The sequence below is a fragment of the Ascaphus truei genome, chromosome 4 (genome assembly GCF_040206685.1).
Source record: "Ascaphus truei isolate aAscTru1 chromosome 4, aAscTru1.hap1, whole genome shotgun sequence".
NCBI lineage: Eukaryota > Metazoa > Chordata > Amphibia > Anura > Ascaphidae > Ascaphus > Ascaphus truei.
Window position 1 is genome coordinate 79,303,419 of NC_134486.1, and position 16,365 is coordinate 79,319,783.

The 16,365-nt window shown below is 47.9% G+C and overlaps 2 protein-coding genes across 2 annotated transcripts in view; one reads left to right on the top strand and one right to left on the bottom strand.

Moving 5' to 3' along the window:
- The window catches only part of APLF (aprataxin and PNKP like factor), a 205,267-nt gene extending 199,449 nt beyond the window's left edge, over positions 1 to 5,818 (bottom strand). The window contains exon 1 of the mRNA XM_075594934.1: positions 5,509 to 5,818. Within this exon, the coding sequence (XP_075451049.1) occupies positions 5,509 to 5,601 (93 nt within the window). The 5' untranslated portion in view covers positions 5,602 to 5,818. The remainder of the gene's footprint in view (positions 1 to 5,508) is intronic.
- Positions 1 to 16,365, top strand: part of FBXO48 (F-box protein 48) — a 61,878-nt gene that overhangs the window by 13,249 nt on the left and 32,264 nt on the right. The gene's annotated exons all lie outside the window — the stretch shown is intronic.

The following is a 16,365-nucleotide window of genomic DNA, read 5'->3' on the forward strand; positions in this document are numbered from 1 at the left end:
ACCCCACTATCACTCAATCCCCCCCACAAAATACATACCAAAAACCCCCACCCCTCTAAATACATGTAACCCCACCGCCGCAATACATTTTAAAAAGACCCCCACCGCCTCAATACATTTTTTTTTAAAAAGACCCCCACCGCCTCAATACATTTTTTTAAAAAGACACCAAATACATTTTTAAAAGACCCCCCCAATACATATATTTATTTTTTAAATCGGGCCGCACGGGTAAAATCATCATCATCATATCACACCCCCCCTGCATGTCCCTCACATCACCCCCCCCCCTGCATGTCCCATCTCCCTCACATCACCCCCCCCCTGATTGTCCCATCTCCCTCACATCACCCCCCCCCCCCCGATTGTCCCATCTCCTTCACATCACCCCCCTGCATGTCCATCTCCCTCACATCACCCCCCCCTGCATGTCCCATCTCCCTCACATCACCCCCCCTGCATGTCCCATATCCCCCCCCTGCTCTCCCCCTTGCATGTCCCATCTCCCCCCCCCCCGCCCTTCCCCTTGCATGTCCCATCTCCCCCCCGCATGTCCCATCTCCCCCCGCCCTCCCCCTTGCATGTCCCATCTCCCCCCGCCCTCCCCCTTGCATGTCCCATCTCCCTCTCTTCCCCACCTCAAGCGGTGGCGTGCAGGTTGCGGCGGCAGCATGCAGGTTGCGGGCGGGCAGTAGGCGGCGGCACGCGCAAGAGCGCGGCTGTGAGTGGGCTCGGAGGGGTGGGGGAGCGGAAGAGCCGGGCGGCACGCGCATGCGTACACACACACGCGCGCGCCCTAGAGCGCGGCTGTGTGCGGCTCGGGGGGGGAGTGGAAGAGCCAGGGAAGCCGGGGAGTGGAAGAGCCGGGGGAGTGGAAGAGCCGGGGGAGTGGAAGAGCCGGGGGAGTGGAAGAGCCGGGGGAGCCAGGAAACTGCTGGGGCGGCCAGGCAGAACCCCTGGGACTGCTCCACGGAGCCCCAGGGTTCCGCGGAGCCCCGGTTGGGAATCACTGCCCTGGGTTAATGAATATCTACCGATTTAACCATTGTGTAACCAAGCACAGCTAAACTAGTTAGTGTCTAGAAATTGAAAATTAGGTGTTTTTCTATTTAGATCTATTCTCAAAGAGGAGGTAGGAGAGAAGAGGAGCGCAGCTCAAAGCGTTAACGAACGCAGAAAAATAAGGGCAACTCCAAACAGGGAAAAAATATAAATTAGCCTTTAATGGTCAGCTTGGCAACAATACAGGACCACGCACCAACGCGTTTCATCCCTCAGGACTTTCTCAAGGTCTATTTGTACACAGTGTATTTTTGTCATGTTGGATGTAGCATTGGGCTTCTCTGTCATCTGTTGTATACATATGCCATGCTCAATAGAACTCCTTTTTGACTCTTCTATACATATATATATTGTGGGGGCTCAGGGGTTCCCAAAAAGAGCTTTCTGGGGTTTTGTGTGTTTTGTTAAACTATTCTCAGCTGTTGGAGATTAGTGGCTCCTCCTTCCCAGGTTTTAAGCCCACCCCTCCCCACTTCCCAAGTTAGTAATTCCTTTCATTCTTCTGGATATAGATCCAATGTGGTCTTTCTCCCTCCTAATAGAGGCAAATGAGAATTTTAATCCTAATAGAGGTATATTAGTATTTTATCTCGTAGTGTTAGGACTTGCGAACAGGTGTCTGCCTTGTTGTGGCTCGCAAGCTTACAATGCTTTGGCCAAAGGGTTAAACTAAATGACCCTTTTTCAAGAGAATATATAAGTATTTTACTGTGTATTTTTGTCATGTTGGATGTAGCATTGGGCTTCTCTGTCGTCTGTTGTATCCTATAAATCTACAGGGAAATAGCATTATACATTCCATACAAAGAATAGCACAATCTTTAGCCAACAAGAATAAACCTAAATGACAATAAGCATGAACTTAACAGACCCAAATGAAAACAAAGCAAGAAAAAAGTGCACCAAAGTGGTATTAATATAACCTGTGTAAGTGCACATACAGGTTTGTATTCTGACAATGTATTGTCAGAATACAAACCTGTATGTGCACTTACACAAAAATATGCAAAAACCAGCTGCTGTATAAGCCTCACCTCTATTGCCACTCCTATCTTGACCTGGTGAAGAGCACAGCCTAAAATGTGTGCCTATTTTACTTTTATGAAATAAAGTAAAAGGACCAACTACTAATACCATATATCTATCCACATGCTTCACACAAGTGGAAAACCCTATTTCTACATATTTGAATATTGTAGAGAAGAATCATGCCTGGGTTTCACTGGTGCAATAGCACAAGATTTATGAAAGAAAATCTCATTGCGTTTCTTTGATAATTCTGTTTCATCAATTACTGCTAATCTGTAGCAGAGTCCGCAAACCACTTAGGCCGCGCTTATAGAGCCGGCGACGTCGCCCGAAAACAAATGCATTGTCGCTGCCGCGTGCGCTTATAGTGCACCCGTCGCCACTAGCGAAAGTTGTAATTCAATTTGCAGCGACGTCTCAAGCGACAGGGTCATTGATTGGTTTACAGACAGTCACAAATTTAACCTGCTTCCAAATTTTTAGTCGCGACGTCGCTCTTACTATAAGCGCGGGCGACGGAGTCAATTGTTTTGTAGCGACGTCGCATCGCCGTCACGGGCACTCTAAGCGCAGCCTAAGAGAAATGATACAGCACAGCATGAACCAACTCAGGGAGACAAAACATCACCTCTCGGGGAGACAAAATTTTCAGCAACGTAAAAAATGGAGAAGTGCTAAAAAAACAATAGCAACAGGACTCTGCAACGGTAAAAAGAAAGTAAACATTTTAAGGATATCCCTGCTTCAGCAAAGGTGGCTCTGTCATTTTGGATTGAGCCACCTGTGCTGAAGCAGGTATAGCCTTAAAACCTGATCTGATGGCCCCAGAGGACTGGAGTTAAGCACCCCTGCTCTAAAGTGATGTTACTAAATGCAGCAGGACTCCCTCCCTTTCCACAGGTAAAAAGAGTCCTCTCCCCTTCTCCTGCTCGGTTACAGCGGCGGTTCAACCTATTTTTTTTTTTACTTATCGAATCAAAAGAATATAAACATATACTGCAAGTAAAACAATTAAAAAAAGGAGGATTTGAACTTCTTTATTAGCCAGGGTATACATGTCAGGAGAGGGAGTGGCTCAGTGAGTAAAGACACTGACTGGCACTGAGAGTTTTAAGCAGGGGAACCTGGTTCAATTCCCAGTGTCGACTCCTTGTGATCTTGGGCAAGTCACTTTATCTCCCTGTGCCTCAGGCGCCAAAAACATAAGATTGTAAGCTCCATGGGGCAGGAACCTGTGACTGCAAAATGTCTCTGTAAAGAGCTGCGTTGATCAGTGGGTGGCCCGTCATGGGGGTCCTAAAAAGGAGGTTGGGAGTATTTCATGGAATAAATGTAGGTCTTTTATACTTGGCAAGTGCAGTGGCTTCTTGGACTTGGATAAAATTTGGACCGGATAGATATTTCTGGTCTATCCACTAGCACCGCAGACAGGTACGTGGTGTGTGTGTGAGGATTTAATGGAGTTAAAATGTGGTACGAGATCAATAAAAAAAAAGTAAAGGATATTAGGGAAGTCAATATTCACCACCCTGCAGTCAAGATCACACAGTCCGCAGAGCAAATCCCAGGTAGGTGGTAGTAAATTCCAGTGATGGGTCTGTGAGAATCCACAGGCTGGCTGGCAACAGATGACTTGTCGGAGAGGAGAGGCAACAGCTGATCGTAGGCGGATATCCCTGTGTAGCAAATTCGGAAACACGCCTCATAGCAATGGTGCCCAACTCCATAAATGTATGAACAATTCATCTTTCCAGTATTCAAGAAAAAATATTTATTTTAGTTTCTCTCATCTCTGTTCCTATTCCGTTTATGATTTTGATTAATTCATGTTTGTATTCACTTTTATGTCTATCACAATTGCGATGTGTGATGTATCACACACAATGCCTTATACATTTTTTTTTTAACTTTCAGTGTATGTTTACTGTTCATTTGTCTTTTACTTGATTGGCCGAATTAGGTTGCCTAGTTACCTGAACCTATTTACACTCTGTTCTGTGGCATTGCTCTCATCAATAGTCCCGGGAAAGTGGCTGTTTAAGTCACGAAACGCGTTGGGTGAACGTCATTTGACGCGAGTGACATCACTCAGACAAAGTTGAGCACCATTGCTACGAGGCATATTTCCCCATTTGCTACACTGGGTGACCCGCTTACTATCAGCTGTTGCCTGTCCTTTCCGATATTAATCATCTGTTGCCAGCCAGCGGATTCTCACAGGCCCATCACTGGTATATACTACCAACATCTACCTGGGATTTCTTCTGCGAACTGTGTGATCCTGACTGCAGGGTTGCAAATATTGACCTCTCAAATGTCCTGTACATTTTTTTTATTGATGCAAGTACATATTATACCATTTTAACGCCATTAAATTATTATTATTTTTTTTAATTAAGGCGTTAGGGCACACAATAACAGTGATAATCCAAAAGATTGGAGCAAGTGCTTCTGCTAACATAATACTGTTTCGTATGTAAAGGGTCAAAAAAGCAGGAACACCAAATGGTACAATAAATGTGTATTTACTAGCTCAATGTTTAGGCTTCCAAACTGAGCTCTTGGAAAAGGCTCCATAGGGAAGCTGAAATGTTGAGCTAGTAAAGACACATTTATTGTACCAGTTGGTGTGCCTGCTTTCTTTTTTTTTTTTTTTTTAACATGTATATATATTTGTCACCACAACTGTTGGCTGTTTTCTTGGATTATTAAAAATAATTATGGCTTGTTGAAAGTTGATGCTTTAGGCTGAGGCAGAGCTAGTTAAAGTTATAACAGTTATTACCTTCGGGCTATGGAGGCGAGGGAATGTTTTATTCAACATGTGTTGAATAAGATGTTATGGTTTAAATTGATGGTAAATAAATGTTGCTTGACCTTTACCACCATGTTCTTATGTCCAGTTATTATAGTTTAGTTATTTATTATGAATGCGGACTGCAAAAGTCATGCACCACAAACCCTAAATGGTTAAATATACCCTGACGTTACAGAATGCCTATCATAATGATCTGCGCTCAGGCCATTACACTGCAATTCTCTACACTACAGTCTCCAACACTCAAGAGGTAACAGGCACTATCAGTATCAAACTCTTCACTGCCCTAGCAGAGAGCTGAAACATTACTGTATTACAGCACCTCTCCAGCATGCACTCAACAGGTTAAAAGATAAAGCTGCATGTCACAGCATGCCTGATAATGTCAACACTTACCCCTTGCTGTGCAGAGCTATACACCTCTCTATAGCACTCAGGTTTAACAGACATGTCACAGGCATCAGCATTAATGTGCACATCTCTCTCCAGCATTCAGGGGTTACAAGTTAGCACTTGGAGCAGTGCTATTCAGAGACCTGCCACTTCAGGCAACACAGGGTTAATATGTCAGAGGTCACAAGGGGGCTCATGTTACTTACACCCAGGAAGGGCCCTCTTCCTATCACGGTCTCCCCCTCGGGTACAGGGGTGCAGCCGCTCCCATCTGTGGCCTCCAGCTGAAACAGCGACATGTGAAACCCGGCTCCCACTCCCCCCCAGTGCAAAGAGAACACGCAGTGCAAGCAGCTGCAGGGTGATATAGAGGCAGGCAGGCTGCAGCTACCACACACCGGGAAGCCTCTGCCTGTAAAGAAACTAAACGAGGGGAAATAACCTGGTGCAAGATAAAGCCAGTAACACTTTCACACTGCAAGTACTTCCTCAAAGGGGAGGGCACTAGCAGGGAGAGGAACACAGGGAGAGGGTTTCAGCGACTAGCCACTGCTAGGTCATATGGTATTGTCCCAGCCAATGACTGGCAAGAAAAAAGTCCTGAATGTAAACAACAGTCATGTGGTCAAAAAGTGTCTCTAATTGTGTGTGCATGTGTATGTAAATAAATACATGATATATATATATCTATATATAACTGTGTTATTTTTGAGGGGGCTCTTGTACCTTATTTTAAGGATCAACAAGAATTCCCATGTAGAGGTAATGAAATTATTATCAATTGTGTGGGAATGCTAACTGGGAGTGGATAAATGGTATATCTAACACATTTATATACGTTTGAATGATCTATTTAGTTTAGATATCAATTAGTATTTGCTTAAGGTTCCTACACCTTTTCTTCCCTGCAGAAAAACTACAGTATATACTTATATTATTTTGTATATTTTATGATGATGTAACCAGCAGGGTTGCCACCTTCGACTGAAGGCCAACTCTGAGATTTTTTTTTTTTTTTTAATATAGCCTTTACCTACAGTAGCCGGCCTCCTCCCGGCATTCTTCCGGTATGCTTTGGTGTCCTCCCGGCATCTTCCCCCGGCAAATCCGTTCAGTACGGCTGCGCGGCGTCACATGACGCCGCATTGCCATGACAAAGGAACACTACGTGATGTCACAACGTCACAACGTCACGCAGCGTCAAGTTGCCATGGCAATGTGGCGCTGCATGACGTAGTGACGTCACGTTGCGTCTCATTGTCATGGCAATGGGTGTCACGTGATGCTATTACGTCACATGGCGTTTCTCGATGGCATGGCAACGTGGCGCCATTTGACAAGAGCAGCCAGTATTTGCAGGGGGAAATGACTTGGGGAGGATAAGCCAGGGAGGAGAAGCCGCCGAGGAGATGCCGCCGCCATCACCACCACCCGCCCCAGCTTACCACCACCCGGAAGTTTACCAGGTAAACCTGTAGCTCGGAGATAAGAGGCCAAAACCCGTAGTCTCCGGGTGAAACCCGGAGTGGTGGCAACCCTGGTAACCAGGCACAAAACAAGTTATGGTGGGTAAAGAAGTGATCAAAATCCTCCGCTGTATAATAAATAAAAAATACCACTTGTGGGTACATTTGCATGTCTCAGACAGATCTGTAACCCTGCCTTTCCCCATACAATGCTTCCACTGCAGCCAGGGATTCTGGGTAATTACATGCAAATGATCACTCACGTCACAGAATGTAATTCTTTACTTCTTGTAAACTCTCTACATTTTAACATCCCATCTTGCCCGGCTTCCTAGGGAGGTTTGTGAGGATTCGGGGATTGCGTCCCTTGCGGCGCGGTTCCTCCTCTTTACATAACAGTACTGCAGCGGTGGCTGCCTCCGATCTGCCCCCCGCTGGTGAGCGCACCCCCGCTCTGTTTACAGAGCGCGTGCGCACCCGCGCCTCTTCTACCAGGTCACAGACCTTAGCTCCGCCCCCTCAGTCACGCCGCACCTCCGCTGCGCGCGGAGTGCACGCGTGACGTCGCGCAACGAGCCCCAGCTGCGAGTCAAGATTGCTATGAGCCCTTGTCTCCTGCAGCCTATCCTTTGCATCTGCAGAGGCTCCGCCTCCACTCCGCCCCCTCTCCTACTGGTTCCTGTCTCCTATAAAAAACTTCCTCTTCCTGTCATACCTTGCTGAACATAACCTTGTGTAACCTTTGCGTGTGCCTGTCTTGTCCAGCCCAGTCTTGTCTTGTTCTCTGCAGTTAACCTCTCGTGTACCGACCTGGCTTTGCATTTGGATTCTCTCTGGCTCCTGACCCCTGGCATACGGATAACGACAACGAGTACCTCTCCAACCCCAGACCACAGGCTTACGGACTCCAACTACGTGTACCTCTCCAACCCACGGACCCCGGCAAGTATTGGATTAACCCTTTCTACATACCCAGACCCAGCAACGCTACAAACCACCTTCTGGGCTCGCCCCCGCTACTGTGGGTGTGTGGCACAGTCCTTCCCACCTCAGTGCCGGGGTCAGGTCTTGTTTGTGGGCTCGCGCAAGCGTTACAGTATGTTCAGCCCAACAAACATTTACCCCCCTGAGGTGGGCCAAACCACAACTGTTGCTACTCTAGTGGGAAACATACCCCAGGAACCACGTCTTCCATCACCCAATCGGTATGCGGGTGAACCCCCAGGATGCCGAGGCTTTCTAAACCAATGTGATGTCCACTTTGAATTAACCCCTTCTCTCTTCTCTACTGATAGGTCTAAAGTGGCTTATATCTTTTCATTGTTAACCGGAGATGCACTGGCCTGGGCAAATCCTATCTGGGAGTTAATGCCTGAACTCACGCAGAACTTTATTTCTTTCAAAAAAAGGTTTCAGCAGGTTTTTGACACTCCTGGCCGCAAGGCGACTGCGGCCTCTTCTCTTTTTCATATCACCCAGGGCCACTGGACCGTCGCAAAGTACGCTCTTGAATTTCGGATTATTGCAGCGGAAACCGGTTGGAACAATGAGGCTTTAACTGCAGCCTTCTGGCATGGCCTCTCTGACTCCGTGAAAGATCAATTGGCTGCATGTGAAAGACCCACTGCCCTGGAGGATCTGATCTCTACATGTATATGGGTGGATCAACGCCTCCAAGAGAGACGAAGTGAACGCCGGATTACACGTATGCCGGTACCTATACCTATCTCTCCTACTCTCTCTCCTTCTTCTGTTCCAGTTCCTGAAGCACCAGACCCCATGCCGCTGGGTACTCACCATTTGTCCTTTACAGAAAAACAGCGCCGGAGAAGCGAGGGGCTATGTCTTTATTGTGGCCTAGCTGGTCATTTGGCGTACCGCTGTCCTACACGTCCGGGAGAACGCCAGCGGCCTATAAGGTATGATGGAGTTGCTTTGGATACAATATCTTCTTGTTCCTCTTCCAAGGAAAGTATGCCAAAAAGGATCCTTCTTCCTATCATAATGGAGGGTACGGACTTTCATATTTCTGCACTTGCCTTCATCGACTCTGGGTCTGGAGGAAATTTCGTGGACCAGAATTTTGCAATAAAACACCGGATCCCACTGCTTAGGAAGTCCACTCCCATAGGACTCGAAGCAATAGACGGTCGTCCACTCCAACCTGCCTTTATCACCCTGGAGACCGTGATCTTCACCCTTTCCACCAAGGATGGACACAAGGAATAAATCTCGTTGGACGTCATTCATTCACCATCTGTACAGGTAATCTTGGGTCTCCCCTGGTTACAACTGCACAATCCTGTGATTGACTGGATTGATAAACAACCCATACGTTGGTCTACCCCATGTGCCATTCCTTGTGCTCTCACTTCACTCTCTCTTGCCGACTTAGAGACTGCGGATCCTTCCAAGGGGTCCCTTCCAGAAGTCTACCATGAATTTATTGATGTTTTCGACAAGGTCCGTTCAGAGACTCTTCCTCCACATCGTCCCTTCGATTGTCCCATAGATCTGATTCCTGGTGCCGTTCTGCCTAAAGGCAAGTCCTACCCCCTGTCCCTTCCTGAGTCCCGAGCCATGTCCGAGTATATCCAGGAGAACTTAAAAAAAGGTTTTATTAAGAACTCCACCTCTCCTGCTGGGGCAGGGTTCTTCTTTGTAAAGAAAAAGAAAAAGGATCTCTTCGCCCCTGCATAGATTATAGAGGCTTGAATAAGATAACACAGAAGAACCGTTACCCGTTACCACTCATATCTGAATTGTTTGACCGTCTACAAGGTGCCTCCATTTTCTCCAAACTTGATCTCCGGGGTGCCTACAACCTGATACACATAAGGGAGGGAGACGAATGGAAAACGGCCTTTAACACCCGCAACGGCCATTATGAGTACCTAGTAATGCCGTTTGGACTCTGTAACGCCCCTGCGGTCTTTCAGGAGTTTGTTAATGAGATTTTCCGTGATGTTCTCAATTTATTCGTCATTGTATATGTAGAGGGAGAGAGAGGGGTGGCCCGGTATTAAAGGGGTTGCACCCCATTTGGCCACCCTGACCGCACCAGGGAGACAAGGGGTTAACTGGGCTGAGGTCCAGAAATGTGATGTAACCCTTGTTATGACATGTAAATGTATTTCCCCTGTTCCATTGTAATGTCTGGTTACTCAGTGTTTGCATCACACACACACTAGAATCCATCCGGGAGCACAAGGGTTAATAATTCTTTAATGATTATAGCTCTTTGTGTAGTTTTCCCGCCTTTTCAGGCACCATTTTGCAGGTCCCCATTGGCCGCCATTAGGGCTCAATGCATTTCAATAGGAATTTGTGCTGTTTTCGTCCTGTTTCCTGTAGTGACCAGCAGGTGGCGTCCGAGAGGGAGAGCGGCGGTTTCCCATTGAAAGTCAATGGGCTCATTGACTTCAATGGAGATGCCTCGAGGTAACCTAGTTGGCTGCCGTCCAGACCGCAAACCGCAAAGCGGATACAATGTCTTTCAAAAGAGCTAAAATCACTGGGTCAAGTTCAACGTCATTTAGCGGGGAAATAAACTGTTTTAGGGCACCTAGGGATAAAATTCTTTTTGCCCCTAGTTCCTAAGCGTCCCCCCACTGGACCACCACCGGGTCCCCGAATCCTGGACCCCCCATAAGGGTCGAACCAGATAGAGCGGGTCGCGCCATAGGCTTTGCCGGCGGCGGCAGAAACGGCTCAGAAAAATGACTAAGTGAGAAATGCTGATTGTTAGGAATCCATATCTCCGGTTCCGGAGGGTCCAGCGGATCAGGGTTTGGGGTATCTGTAGCCACTGCTCCGGCATCGCTGCAGAACCATCCTTGACCCGCTTGGACCAACCCGACGGAGTATGGACCCCCTTGAAGTTCGGGACTTTTCCCATAGACTTCAATGGCAGAAAATCCCCATTGACTTCAATGGCGGCGATTTACCATTGAAAGTCTATGGCGGAGCTGCCCGTTGTTTTCAATGGGGATTTAGTGAAAAGCTGAGATTTCTTTTTCAATGGAGATTTTTGTATTAAAATGATTTAATGTGCATTTGTGTAACTCCGGTTTCTTAGGTCGTAGCAAGTCGCTTTTTTGACCATATGGTGTCCCAGTTCTGGCAATGCGAACTGGGAAGTTTGGACCTGCTAAACCTAACGGAACCGGATATTTTAATACGTTTAGGTTTTATGCTTAATAGTGTATCCTAAGGTAGGGATAAGTTCAAAAGGAAATTCTTTTGGGCCATAAGGTAGCAGATGGCCCTGGGGACGCCGCTATGTCTAGGATTTAAGTGCTGTTCAAAGAGTTTTATCACCCTCACTGTTTATCCGAAGCCCAAACCAGGGCAGGTCTTAAGTGTTCCAGTTAACACCTTTCAACAAAGGTTTTCCTGCCAGAACTCCAAATAGTAGACTTTCTGGCATTCCTGACGTAAATGTGGGGCTTCAGAAATGAGACCCCCAGAGTTCTACTGCCCATGTGCCAACTAGCAGGGGGGCATGGGTCAGAATGCTTTCCCACGTTAGTGAGTGGCTGGAGGTAATTGTAAACCAATCCCCTGTGCTTAAGGTTAAGAATAGAAGGAGAATGGTTTATAAACGGCTGTCCACCCATATATCCTTTGTCTTCGTTTGCTGATATGGTTACCTGATATCACCTGAATGATTTCCTCACTGCTGAAAGAAATGCTACATCATACTTCTCATTCCCCAACCCTTAAGTAAGTGTACTTCTTGTTTGTTACTGTATTATCTGTTGTGTTCACCTTTATTCTAAGGAATAAATACAATTTATTATATCTTAAGCCTCGTTCAGTTCAAACCCAATTATTTTTGTGTAATATTAATAAGCCTGTGGAAGCTATCGTCACAGTATACCTTGATGATATACTAATTTTTTCCAAATCCTTGCCTGAACATATCCAGCATACCAAGCTAGTACTCTCTCGGCTTCGTCAGAATCGTCTGTATGCCAAGATGGACAAGTGTATGTTTCACCAAAATTCTACTTCCTTCCTGCTGGGTTATATAATCTCCGAGAAGGGATTTTCCATGGATCCTGAGAAACTAAAGGCGGTATTAGATTGGCCCCAGCCCACGTCGCTTAAAGCCATCCAGCGATTCCTTGGATTTGCCAATTATTATCGTAGGTTCATCCACAAATTCTCCACACTGGTTGCACCTATTACCGCTTTGACCAAGAAAGATGCTGATCCTTCATCCTGGCCACCGGAGGCTGATCTTGCTTTCGAGTCTTTAAAGAAGGCCTTCACCACCGCCCCCATTTTGCATCACCCCGACACCTCCCTTCCCTTCACGTTGGAGGTCGAAGCTTCGGATATTGCAGCCGGAGCAGTGCTCTCCCAAAGACGTTCTCCTCAAGATCACCTGCATCCATACGGCTACTTTTCCAAGAAATTCTCCCCCGCGGAGATCAACTATGATGTAGGTAATAGAGAACTTTTGGCTATCAAACTTGCACTCCAAGAGTGGAGACACCTTCTTGAAGGTACCGAGAAACCGATCCTTATTCTTACTGACCACAAGAATTTATTGTATATTGAAGGTGCTCGACGCCTTGGTTCCCGTCAAGCTCGCTGGGCTCTTTTTTTCTCAAGATTCAACTATGTAATCTCTTACATTCCTGGTACAAAGAATTTGAAGGCCGATGCTTTATCCCGTCAATTCATTTCCGGAGACCGATCCGACGACCTTCCTGAGACTATTCTTCCTTCAAGATTGATCATTGCAGCAAATTCCTTCGATATTTTTGACAAAATTCTGGACTCTCAAACCCGGATTCCAGAGGGCCTGGAGGTACCTGAGGGCTGCCTATATGCGGCAACCAAATTCCGTCAAAAAATTCTGGAGTGGGGTCATGCTTCCAGGTCGGCAGGTCACCCTGGGATCAGAAGAACCACCAATTTAATCAGACGTACTTTCTGGTGGCCAGAGATGTTGAATGATATTAAGGAATTTGTTTCATCTTGTTCCATCTGTGCTCGTAATAAGTCCGTCCGAAAAAAGCCTTCTGGTCTGCTACGACTGCTCCCCATTCCTGAACGTCCCTGGTCCCATTTATCAATGGATTTTATTGTGGAGCTGCCCATTTCCAATGGCATGAATACCATCTTGGTCATCGTGGATAGGTTCTCCAAGCAGGCCCATTTCATACCCCTCAAGGGCCTCCCTAACTCTGCAACTCTAGCTGATATCTACGTCAAAGAAGTCTTTCGTATACATGGGGTTCCTGTTTCAATTGTGTCCGACCGTGGATCACAATTTGTATCCAAGTTTTGGCGAGCTTTTTCTCAAAGACTCAACATCTCGCTTCTTTTTTCTTCCGGGTATCACCCGCAAACCAATGGACAGACTGAAAGGGTAAATCAATCATTAGAACAATATCTAAGATGTTTTGTTTCTGATACACAGGATAATTGGGCTGATCTCTTACCGTGGGCTGAGTTCGCACATAACTCCCTTAGAAATGAATCCACCCAAGAGTCGCCCTTCTTCATCAATTACGGCTATCACCCTAACTCTCTTCCCATTTCTTCTAATACCTCTGGAGTCCCTGCTGCTGATGCCAGAATCAAAGCTCTTCAAGAGTCATGGAATAAGATTCGGAGAACTCTCCAGGAATCCGTTCGGAGACAAAAGACCCAGGCGGATCGATTTCGTCTAGAGGTGCCCAGGTTTAAGATAGGAGACAAGGTATGGCTCTCATCAAAGAACATCAGATTAAGGACACCTACCTTAAAATTGGCTCCCAGATTCTTGGGACCATTCAAGATCCTGGAACAGGTTAATCCTGTGGCGTACCGCCTGGACTTACCTCCCTCTATGAAGATACCATCGGTATTCCATGTCTCTCTTCTGAAACCTGTCAAACAGAGTTCCAGGTATCCTGATGTTGTTTCCCCTCCTCCTCCTGTGTTGGTGCATGGTCAAGAGTAATTCGAAATCCGCTCTGTCATTGACTCAAGAATTTCCAGAGGGAAGGTGCAGTTCCTTGTACACTGGAAGGGTTTCGGTCCTGAAGAACGTTCTTGGGTCTCCTGTGACCAGATTCACGCTCCCGGCTTGCTCAGACGCTTCCACGCCAGGTACCCAGACAAGCCATTTATGGATCGTCCGGAGTTCGATCCTCAAGGGGGGGGTACTGTGAGGATTCGGGGATTGCGTCCCTTGCGGTGCGGTTCCTCCTCTTTACATAACAGTACTGCAGCGGTGGCTGCCTCCGATCTGCCCCCCGCTGGTGAGCGCACCCCCGCTCTGTTTACAGAGCGCGTGCGCACCCCGCGCCTCTTCTACCAGGTCACAGACCTTAGCTCCGCCCCCTCAGTCACGCCGCACCTCCGCTGCGCGCGGCGTGCACGCGTGACGTCGCGCAACGAGCCCCAGCTGCGAGTCAAGATTGCTGTGAGCCCTTGTCTCCTGCAGCCTATCCTTTGCATCTGCAGAGGCTCCGCCTCCACTCCGCCCCCTCTCCTACTGGTTCCTGTCTCCTATAAGAAACTTCCTCTTCCTGTCATACCTTGCTGAACATAACCTTGTGTAGCCTTTGCGTGTGCCTGTCTTGTCCAGCCCAGTCTTGTCTTGTTCTCTGCAGTTAACCTCTCGTGTACCGACCTGGCTTTGCATTTGGATTCTCTCTGGCTCCTGACCCCTGGCATACGGATAACGACAACGAGTACCTCTCCAACCCCAGACCACAGGCTTACGGACTCCAACTACGTGTACCTCTCCAACCCACGGACCCCGGCAAGTATTGGATTAACCCTTTCTACATACCCAGACCCAGCAACGCTACAAACCACCTTCTGGGCTCGCCCCCGCTACTGTGGGTGTGTGGCACAGTCCTTCCCACCTCAGTGCCGGGGTCAGGTCTTGTTTGTGGGCTCGCGCAAGCGTTACAAGGTTACATCGGTGTGGTGTGTATACGGCTACTCAGCAAGGTTTACCTTGACTCAGGGTGCTGACATTCAGGCAGCTGGGTGATGAGATAGCATGGTTGTTAAATAATGGGCGCCAGGAACTTTAATAGTACAACTGACATTTATTTGTGTCCCCCAACACAGGGACTGCTTTTATATATAGGGTGACCATTTTTAGAAATGTAAAAACCGGGACAAATATTTATAAAACAAATGAGATCACCAACTGCGCTTTATGTCTCTCCGTCCCTCTCTGTCCCCCCTTCTCACACACACCTCATTCTCTCTCCCCCCGTCCCTCTGTAGCCAGTGCACCTGAGTTCCCCTTTTACCTCCGTGCTGAGTGGGGAGCTGCGGGGGTGGCCGCGTCGCCAGGGACTCCCGGAGGTATGCTGCAGGGCGCCACCATGTTGCGCGCGGTTCGTACATGCGCAGGAGCATGAGAGTTGCGGCGGCCCCTTGAGATGATTCGCGCATGCGCAGGATAGAAGCGTGCGAAACGGGACCAATCCTGTGCAGGCTCTGAGCTCGGACTACAATTCCCATGAGCCTCAGCAGGGTCACAGGGTGCCAGGCAGCCAATAGAGTTGGAGAGTTGCTGGAGACAGGAAAAGGAAGCGGGCAGCGGAGGCCACGCTAGCCAGTGGGTTTTGGGAGAGCAAGGGGAGAGAAGGTGCGTAGTGCAGGGGGTCAGTGACCCACTGCATAGGCCAAGATATTCCTCTAGGCCCGAGTGCAGTCCCTGAGTCACCACCAGCTTGTGGTACTGCAGGGAACAGCCCTAGATAGGGACTTTACCCATTTACTGATAGTAGCAGTCAGGGACACAGCCTCTCCCTGAGCTACATGGTGATCTGTGGTTTGGGATCAAACTACAGTACATTGCGGAGTCAAGACTCGTGAGAGATCTCCCTGAAAGTGAGGGACTACTCGTGAGAGACGACGCTGGATCTGCGGATCCTTTTCGAAGTGCCAGCGACCGGGTGCTGGAGCGCCCAGCAGGTATTATTATAAGTGCACCAACACCGGTACCTGCAGGCGCTGATCCCGCCTTGGGAGTGGGTTCTTTGGGGACACTGGGGGTTAAGTGACCAAGGAACTGGTTCAGTACATTGGACACGGTGTGGGGCTGTACACAGTGGTGGGAGAGGGACACTACTGCATGGTGGAGCGTGGCCAGAGCCACCGGTATAAGGCTCCTATATTCAAGGTCAATCATATATTGTGTGTATGCTATTATACTACTGCCAAGGTTATTGATCAGTCAGATATGTTATATGCTGTTCACTGTTATATGTAATCCACATGTATCTATGCTCCCTACATATGTAGTTAAAGGTTACAGAGTTGTGGATTGTCATTGTTATTCTTGTCCAGGGCAATCTCACTTGTTGGGAATCCTGGGCAAGTGGAGGCGCTCCCAAATTACTTGTTGTTGCCCCAGGCTCCCAGTGGCGGAGGCTCAGATCTCCGTGAGCCACCAGATATAGCGCCAGTAGACCCATCTAGTCAGAGGGAAAGAGGGCTACACCTCCATTTTTGTTCCTCCCCATCCTCGTCCCCCCATCCCTCCATTCTCATTCCACCCTTCCCATTCTGTCTCTCCCCAGTCTCTGTCTCCCTCTCCCCCCCCCCCCATTCTCTGTGTGTCTCTCT